At 41.3% G+C, this 10253-nt stretch overlaps 1 protein-coding gene across 1 annotated transcript; it reads left to right on the forward strand.

Moving 5' to 3' along the window:
- Window positions 1-313: 313 nt before the first annotated feature.
- LOC147450267 (uncharacterized) lies at window positions 314-883 on the forward strand. Its single transcript, XM_086520441.1, has one exon. It carries the CDS (start codon window positions 314-316, stop codon window positions 881-883), a length of 570 nt encoding a protein of 189 aa, XP_086376567.1.
- Window positions 884-10253: the final 9370 nt, after the last annotated feature.

A 10253-nucleotide genomic window follows, 5' to 3' on the forward strand; every position in this document is an offset into this window, starting at 1 on the left:
AGAGGGAGTGCCGAAAGTTTGTTTCCAAGCATATTGCTGACTATGAGCCATTTTATCTAGGCTTGAAGAAGTTAACTTGACACTTTCAGGGCCAAAATCAATTTTTGGTGCTAAAGAGGTTTTAATTGTGGGGCATATGTGTGACGCGAATGGAAGACAATTGAGTCCGGCTAAAGTTTGAGCTATACAAAAGATGAAAGAAACAAGCACAACTGTTACTGAGATTCAGAGGTTTTTGGGTGCATGTGTATTTTATCGTATTTAGTTGCCACACTTTGCTCATGTTGCAATGGCCATCTGAAAATTGAAAACAATGCTTCTCGAGGCTCCTACCTTGAGAGAGGTTGACTATAAGTGCGAAAGGCCAGTGATCTTAACCATTGACACTAGTCCAACAGGTATCGGGTGGGCTATACGTCAAGATGATGAAGATGGTCACAAGTATGGAGTCCGATTTGGAGCAAAAGTGCTTAATGCTCGTCAAAGAGGTAACCCACAGGTTAAGAGAGAACTTTTGAGTGTTGCTACTGCCCTGAGGTCTGACAAAGAATATTTCATTGGTGCTTCAGTTGTGGTAGAGACAAATTGTTTACCATTGATAGGGATGATTGCAAACTGTACTACTCCAAACATTGCAGTGTTGCAATGGATAGCCTTTATTAAGTCTCTTAACCCAAAGTTTTGCCACATTGCAAGCATAGATAATCCTGTAGCAGATATGTTTTCAAGGGCCAGATATAAAGATGAAGAGGAGATGCTTACCACTAATGATGATGTGGGCTTAAAGTTCTATACCTCTTCTCATTACATGCAAGATGTGGTACTCATGCTCATGTTTTTGAAGTCTTTTTTGAAGAGATGTTTGATGGAGAATGGCTTTTGATAGGTCGTTACCTCAGCACTCTTACCAGGCATGAGGGATGGAGTGATCAAGAGTACAAGAGGATCAAGAAAAAGGATTATAACTACTTTTTAAAGGATGGTCATTTGTGAAAGCAACCAAAGTGTTCAAGAGGGGTACCACAAAGGGTTTTTTGTGAGATAAAGCAACTCAACGGTAGGTGATGAAAGAGTTTCATGAAAGCTTATGGGCTGGACACAGAGGGGAATGGGCAACTTTTGCCAAAATCAAGGATCGTTACTGGAGGAAGGAATGTACAAAGATGTTGTTGAATTTGTGGAGACTTTCTTAGTATGCCAACAATATTCTATTGTACGGCATCGAGATGGATTACATACTTACCCACTAGTTGTGCATTACAAGTGGGTAGTAGATTTGATTACAATGCCAATGGGGGTCTGGCAGATGAGGTATATTGTTCTTGCTGGAGAAGACCTCACAAACCAGGTTGAACTAGGGAGAGCTTTGCGTACAAAGGCTACAAGTGCTGTATGAAAATTTTTTCTTGAAGATGTAATTTTCAAGTATGTATCACTGTGCTGATAGAGGAGAGGTGGATGCAGATTAAGCTCGTGAGTTCTTTGCTTGCTTGGGCATCAAATTGGCTCTTACTACGACATACAATCCAGAAGGTAATGGGAAAAGTGAAAGGGGGCATCCGTCTGTTGTTAAGGCTTTAACAAAGGCATGCCGAGGACGTATTGGTGATTGGCCTAAGCTGCTAACTTTTGCTATATGGGCTAATCGCACTACGCATAGTTCAGTTACAGGTTATGTGCCATTTGAATTGATGGATGGGCAGAAACCCATTATGCCTACAGAGGAGGCAGTTATGTCTTGGACTATAATGCCGTGGGAAGTAGAAATGGCTACATAATATTTTCTTGCTTTACGTATTCGCCAACTTGAGAGGCGTCAAGAAGATATTGAGAAGGTCAGTTACAGGTTATGTGCCATTTGAATTGATGTATGGGCAGAAACCCATTATGCCTACAAAGGAGGCAGTTATGTCTTGGACTATAATGCCGTGGGAAGTAGAAATGGATACAGAATATTTTCTTGCTTTACATATTCTCCAACTTGAGAGGCATCAAGAAGATATTGAGAAGGCCAAAGACAAGCTTAGGAAAGGTTGAAGAATAAAGAAACATTTGATGAGAAGCATAGACTATGTCCATATGCTATCAAAGATGGAGATTGGGTACTCGTTTAGTAGCTTGGAGTATCAATACTTTGCTATGAGAAATATGGTCAAGCGGTGGTTTGGACCACATGTTGTACTTCATGTTTATGAAAATGCAACATATAGATTATGTGAGCTCGATGGCACTGAGCTTAGAGTGCCTATTGTAGGGAAAAGGATGAAACTGTTCAAGAAACGGGAACGTGAGTTTAATTTTGAGGATCAAATCTTAGATCGGCAGCCAAGGGATGATGCTGATATGTATGCATCGGACGATGTGTCTGATGAAGCTTTTGATGATGCAAATTAAAGAGAAAGATGGTTGGCACATGCCAGGGGATGTGCAGGTTCAGAGGGGGTGGATGTTGTGCCGCTCCGCTTCCATGATGAGAAAAAAAACAGAGGAATACAAGTTAAGCTTCTTTGAAGCCTATATGTTTATTGGCAGTGACCAGGGCTTGATAACAAGCAAGGTTTGATGCTAAATGTATGCCAGATGCGGCTTTAAAGGGCCAAAACCTATGTTTTTAATGCTTAAAGTGGGTATTTATGAGGTGATTAAAAATGGAAGTTTATGGGCTAGAACTGTAGTGCTCAAGGTGCTCTATAGGCCTGTCTTTATGGCTCCTCAATCGAAGCTACGGTCAAGAAGTTATGTCAGTTTGAAGTTTGAGTCGATTGCAGATCTGTACCGGATTGGGCAACTAAAGGAAGTGAATGCATGTGCTTCAAGTGCTCGACTTGTGGAGCACGTCGGTCAATTCAAAGAACGCAATTGGAGCTCTGGTTGCCAACATATTGGCGATTTGAGTTTCACTGGGGGCCGGTTCCGTATCGGTTTGGTCGCCTCCGTCAGTGTGCGACCTGGGAGTTTTTGGGCTTCAACCAGGGAATTTTGAGAAAAGATGCCACCCTTGGCAATGCTTGAGTTGAGTTGCATGCCAGTCGGTTAATGGAGACGTAAGCTTTGGAATTTATGTATGTCAAATGAAATGCATGTACAAAAGCACATCAAGCTTTTGATGAGCTTTCAGTTCAAAAAGGTTGCCTCTTGGAGCACAATGGTAACAGGATATGCCCATTAAGGCTAAGGCAAGGTTTTTGTGAATAATTTTGATCGAATAGGAAGGGATGCCTCCCTTCAGATGCACTAACCTATACTCGCATCTTGTCAGCTTGTGGCGGTATCCAAAACGTTGACATGGCCAATAAAGCTTACAATGATATTGTCAGTCGAGGGTTGCGGTGAAAGGATGTCGTACGAGGAAATGCCTTGGTGGATGTATAAACCAAATGTAGTATTGTAGGGAAGCCGCCCACCACCAAGTGCAATGGGCCACCCAAGACCTCAAGGCCAATGTCCGCCCAAGGGGGGCCCTAAAACATTAATGTGTGTGAAGGGGGAAAAAATAAGGGAAACTGAAAAGGAGAATGGTGTGAGGCAGCGAGGACAGTGCAAGCAGGAGGGAGATGCACTCCCAGCGGACCCTATGGTGCATGGGCAACAACAATCATGAAGGAGAAAATGTCGAAAAGGGGGGGGGGGACCAGATTTGGCGCAACTCCTGCCGCATTCCGTGCACCTCCATCCGCCGACTGCCACATCATCACATTGGTTTGTATGCCACATCAGTCACAACACCGTGGCTGATGAGCATGAGCAAGAAAATAAAAGGAGAAGAGAAGGGGGGGCTTAGGGTGTGAAGAAAAAGGGAGGACGGGAAGGGAAGCGAAGAAAAAGGCAAAGAGGAGCAGGGGCAATTTCTTAAGAGAATTCTCTCTCTCTCACTCAACTTGCTTCGAGTTCGCTCTCTCCCTCTTTGGACTAAGCAAGGCAAGAAATTGCTCGTGCTCCCGTTCCCACCAGTAAGAGGGCTCCCTAACCTTCAATGAAGAAAAGATCTATCTTTGCACTAATGGAAGCATCAAAGGGACCATCAAGCAAAGCAAGGGGCTCTTCCTCTCCAGCTCCCTAGCTCATGAACTACGAGAAACCAAGAGCATAACAAGTAAAGGTGGAGGGTAATTGGAGGAGGAGATTGAAGGCGAGGAAGAAGGTTGGCAAGAGAAGGAGATAAGGAGATTCAAGGGCAACACGCATCCTTATAGCCAGTTTTAAGATCTAATGGCAGGCATAAGCAAGAAATCAGTACTCTTGGTCAAATTTGTGAGGATTAAGCTCCATAAGCTTGAGTTTCATTCTGGTAGTGCTGTTAACGATAGGAATTGTAATTTGGAAGCAAGCAAGGGAGCAGGAAGCAGGTAAAGAACAGGAAAGGGAAGAAGGGGATTGGTAGATTGCTCTTACTCTCTACCAAGTAGGCTATGGACAATGGAAGTCTCGGATTCTTTGCACCAGTTTCTAAGTGCTTATAACAAAAGTTCTAAGCAGTTAAGCTTTCAAGGTGTAACCAAGGTGGAATTTTACCGTCTTGGCGGATCTTGAGAGGATTAAGCTCTTACAGGCTCAGGATTGCATAGCAGTGTCATTAACAACCATCATTTGTAATTGAATCCCACTTTGGTTAACCAATATCAATTTAAGGCATTATGGGTGTCCATTTTAAGTAATTCAGGAGTCATTTTCAGCCATTTTCTTGGTGTCGTGCATCTTGTCTCTCTTGTTTCCCATAGTGAGCAGCCCCGTGCTGACCCGGTTTACCTCACGAACCCATATCCCCAACGCCAATCTTATCCTAGGCCTAACACAGGTATCTTTGATCCTACACGTAATCGACAATTCTCTCGGCAGGATGTTTTGCTTTGGTCTTACACCCTGTTGTTAGATTCTCTAGGGGAGGATACCTTTGTACTTTTGGGTGCTACTATGATACACACGGGGAGGCTTGTCGGGGTGTGTGACACATCCACTACCTCTACTTTGGAAGCCTACACATTTAACATCACAGCTTATGCCATCGAATACTCTCTCCCAACTCTATAAAAGAAGCCTATGCTACACACTTTGTATCCACTCTCATATCTACTTTGCATCCCACTTCCGTTAGTATTAATCTCTCTCTCCGATCTCTCTTATATAATTAGCATACTAATGCCTGATTAACGTTTCCACTATAACACCCTTCCCTCTCATTTGCTATGAAGGATAAAATGACTAAAGAGGTTGAGCATGAAGGTGAAGATTTCATTTGGCTAGTAATAGGGTGGTGGGATAATCCCATAAACTCTTAGTTAATGTATGCATACATTGCCAAATCTCAAACCAAGGAGTAAAGGTTTATGGTAAGCAAGGTGATGAAACCATTATTAGATGTTATAAGTCTTGTAAAAAGTAAAACATGTTCGCTTCTTCGATGATAAAGATGAATTGAGACCTCTCACAAGAGTTATTACTCTGTCATTGGGCAAGAGAAACTACTAAGACCCTCATCGAAGAGCCATACATTGCACTAATAGATCATGGGTCAGAGATTAACCTCATGTCACAAGAGTCTATATCAAAAACGACAATGGCCAATAGATGTATATCATGGATGTGTGATTCGTGCAACAAATAACTCATCAAGGAGCTTGTCCAAATGTAAGGGTGACTACAGGGACGTGAAGACAGTATGCTCCATAGAAATGTAGAAAGTCATTGAGGATTTCAAAAATGCTCAAGGTGTTGATCTACGAGTGGAGACCAAGTATAAGTTTGTGGCAAAAGAAAGTGAAACCAATGACAATCTCTACCAAAATATTTCAAGGATAAAATGGATCATGAAGCAAGCTGCTTTGCAATCTAGTCTTTTCACCCAAGGAAGATTGGGCATAAGTTAACGCATGATTCTTTGAAGGAGCTAACGGTAGGTTACAAGGAAAATTTGATAAGGGTGAAAAGATAATTCTTTGAAGAGATGCTTACCAAATACAGAAAGGCTTTTGAATTTGAGCTGCAGGAGATAGGGTTTGTTGATCCTTCCATTTTTGTTGCTATGGCAATATTCACTATCCCTCGTGTATGTTGGAACTTGTGCCCTATTCCAGTTCCAAAGGCTCATTTTCCAAAACTCATTGTGTTGTTTAAAGAAAAGATCAAGATGGGTATTTTGGAGCCTTCAAGTGCTCCATATTCAAATAGGTGGTTAAAAGTTCCAAAGAAAAATGGTTCTTTATGCTTTATCTAGAAAACTAAAGAAGTTGTTGCTTATGTCTCCAAATTTAAGAAAAGTAAACTATGAATGTGGAAGGCATGTTATTATGATATTGGATACTAACCCCACAAGAATTGGATGGGCTATTGGGCAAGATGATGAACATGGCAAGCGATATGTGGTGAGATTTTGAGCAAAGGTGCTAAGTGCTCATTAGTGCAGTTATTCACAAGTAAAAAGAGATTTATGAGGAGCAGTCACAACACTGAAGTGTGATAAAGAGTATTTGATAGGAGTAAATGTAATAGTGGAGACTGATTATCTACCCCTTCTTGGAATGATCGCGAGTTGTTTAACTCCCTACATTGCTATGTTGATATGGATAACGTACATAAAGTCCATAATTTAAGCATATTGTATATAAAGGCAATCAGTATGCTTTCTAGAGCAAGGTATGAAAATGAAGTAGAAATGATTGTCAAGCGGTGATGATGTAGGCACGAGGTATTGCAGTAGCTTGCATGTAAAGGGTGATCATGTTTGCCTGAAATGCACTTGAGTAATTTATAGACGACATATATCAAGGTGAATGGTTTCTCAATGAAAGCTATCTGAGAACTTTGATAAGGCAAGAAGGGGAGTCTAATCTAGAGTTCAAAAGATACGCACAAAAGCCTATGGATACTTTTGAAAAGATGGATACTTGTGGAAGCATCCAGAACAAAGAAATAGGATACAGTTGAGAGTTGTGAATGATAGGAAAACTCAAAAGGATCTTATCAAAAGGTTTCATGAGAGCACTATACTTGTGCAATCAAGAGCGGGCCTACATCAAATCATCACACACATAATAGTTTTGAGTTGATCTTGGTTGTTTTGTAAAGTGAGTCTTTCATGGTCAGATTTTTGTTTTTTTCAAGTGTCTTTTGCTTCAAAGTTTCTACAATCCACTTGATTTGTCTCCTAGCCCTCACATTCTGAAGCTTGACGCTTTCCTAGCTGCACTGCATACTTCTTGACATCGGTCTTTAATGTAAAATCATCCCCAACTACGTCCTCATAGTCCGAGGCCCGGTGCTTCCCTAGCCACACCATACTTCTTGACATCGGTCTTTATTGTAAAACCATCCCCAACTTTTAAGTTGATCTTGGTTGGTTTTTAGAGTGAGATTTCATGGCCAAATTTTGGTTCTTTTCAAGTGTCTTTGGCTTCAAAGTTTCTACATCACTTGATCTTGCTTCGAGCCCTCATAATCCAAGGCCCGATGCTTTCCTAGCCGCACTACGTACTTCGTGACATCGATCTTTATTGTAAAACCATCCAGAAGTTGACAATGTTTCTAAATCCTCAGTGCATGAATTATAGCCAGTACTTCCTTTTCATACATATTAAGAGAGAGAACTCTGCATCAATGCAACAGCAGGTTCCAAATCCTTTGTGATTGCAACTTTCAATGCATCAAAATCATGTTTCTCATAATCTATCCATTTGCACGTAATTTTCTTCTTTGTCAAGTCATGGAAAGGAGAAGTGATCTATGCAAATTGGTGAATGAATATATGTCAATAAGAGAAATCTGAGAACGTGCGGTATATCAGATACCCTTAGTAAGTCTCGCGAATCATGGACTATATCATTTTTTTGCACGAGCCACCTCTAGGGATCAAACTTGGAGCCTAGGATTTTCTTTTTTGTAAATGGACATGAAAATTGAAAAATCTTAAATAAAAGATTTGGGCTTAATTTTTATTCTAAATTGTGCTGGCTGGCCCTCACAAAGAGGGCTAGGCCCAAAAACGGCCCCCGATCATTAATTTGGAATTCAAGTCTACTTTTCCCTCCCTCCACTCACTTCTTCTCTCTCTACATACCAGATCTGACCACTCCTCTCTCTAGAACCAAAAATCTCGATTTTCACTCTCTTCTATTGGAAGAGTATCCTGCTGGCCTCCTCTCTCTCCAATCTACCTTCCCCTTCCGTCCCAAGCCTAGTTCTGGGGTTTTGACTCCTTTTTGGCTATGGAGATCTTGTAAAACAATCCATTTTCCACTTCATGGAGGCCTTCCTCTCATGTTTGCACCCATTCTCCAATCTCATGTTGGGGGCTAAAATACATCTTGTAGAGCTTAGTAGCTTTAGCTACCCAAGCTTAGGGTTTAGGGACCTTCATTTTGCAAAGCTCTAGGGTTAGAGAGATTCTTCTTAAAAGGATTTAGGGTTTAGGATCCTTCAACTTACAAATCTTTAGGTCTAAGGGAGCTTCAGCTTGCACAATGCAACAAGCTTGGATACCATGAATCGTATACCTTGTTCAAGGGTAGACTCATTTTGCTGCATTAACAAGAAAGATGACAAAGACATTAGGTAACCACAAGATTTTGACAATGCATGTGTGACAATGCGGCCAAGCACAAAGGGAGCCTACAAAGTCTCTTTTCGATTTATCGGACTCAACTCCCATCATTGAAAGGGTCGCATATTGAAAATGAAGCAGGCGGCAAATAGAAGAAAGCAAGTGAAGATACATCACATCTACAAAGCTTCTCAACTACAAATCAATGACTCGGATCGCAAGCGATGTACTGCTAATTGTAAGTATTTCTAGTGTTGTTTGTAACAAACTCTATAATTTCACATGAATTCTCCAATGATGAAACTCTATGGACATGGTGTTTGGATTGTGCAACTATTTTTATGTCAACATCTATGGATTGCGAGCCTCTAGAGATGCTCTCTATAACTTTTGAGGCTCACCACTTTGAGTTCGGCTCATTGCTATATTCCGGATGCATTGCATCGGAGCTTGCAGAACGGTCCATCTTCTTCTTTGATGCATAGTATGTAGTCCCAACGAGAGGAACGGCTACGGACCTTGAAAACACTTAGTCCAACAACTCTGATGAACGTTGATTGGCCAACGCCTAATAGTACCTCTATTGTTTCTGCACAATGGGGATACCATAAAGTTCATGGTTGTGGCAGAGAAAATTATAGTCCGATACCACATTATTGCGAAGAAGCAAATCTCCATTATATTCCATTACTGGCGGTGGAAGCTGACGTGAGGTGAATAGGAAGCACTCGATTCGAACATCACCGATATGGAGAAAGTTGAAGTGCATGTGTGCAAGCAGGAGGAAGTGTGGGACATGGCCGTCAATGCTAATCGGAATACAGCAAATCTAAGGGAGTACTTGGCGCTTAGGTTTGAACACAACATAGACTACTCGTTTGTAATCGGTGGCAACCCTCTGCGTAAGAGAAAGGAGAGGGCCTTTCTTTGTAAGAGTAACCCCTTCCCTAGATCTATCCATATCAAGCAAACAATTTCCATTGCAATGTAATACTCTCGTATTAATACGATACATTTTTGTTTTAATTTTGTGATCCAGGAATGTCTAGTTTCAATTTAAGAGGAGTTAAGTGACTTTAGAGTTGTGGTGGGTGATGGAGTTATGGTGTTTAAAACTGTGGTGTTTGGAATGCAATACTATGCAACATAGCCCCGAGTTATCTACGAAAGAGAACATTTAAATTCTAATTACTTTGAAATTTTAAGTTTTTAAAAGTGTCCTTTTTTTAATTGTCTCCTTTATAAGTGACTTGCAAGGCCCATTTTAAAGTCACTTTCTTGTTTTTGAGCTTCTCTCATTCACTAACTTGCTTTATCTATCCCCAAGCACGTGCAATTGTCCCTTGCACTCTGGCAATAAGCATGGCTGCTGCAAATCAATCACTCGTCGATCAACTCCTTACGCATGACCTAGGACAGATGATGGAGAAGCTTAGGGCCGTGTTCCAGGATCCGCTGACATGGAAACTACCATCAAACTGCATGTTGATGCATTTGAAGCGCTTACGCCTACATGGAAGCACACATAGCATAGTACTCCATCAATTTTGAAGATGAAGAAGGTTTGTGGGTGCCGATTGATCTCCTCAAGCACACCTTTAGAGAAGAAAGTAGTTTTCGCTTCAAATTGTGTAGGGTGATCAAAGGACTTACCAAGGAACACTACAAAGAGAAAAGAGGACAACCTCATAGACTTGGGCATGGGAAACACCTGCACAAG

The sequence above is a fragment of the Adiantum capillus-veneris genome, chromosome 9 (genome assembly GCF_014529385.1).
Source record: "Adiantum capillus-veneris isolate H3 chromosome 9, ASM1452938v2, whole genome shotgun sequence".
NCBI classification, from domain to species: domain Eukaryota; kingdom Viridiplantae; phylum Streptophyta; class Polypodiopsida; order Polypodiales; family Pteridaceae; genus Adiantum; species Adiantum capillus-veneris.

Bases quoted from the DNA above. Each gene is read 5' to 3' on its own strand.
- LOC147450267 (XM_086520441.1), top strand. From the start codon at position 314: ATGCTTCTCGAGGCTCCTACCTTGAGAGAGGTTGACTATAAGTGCGAA.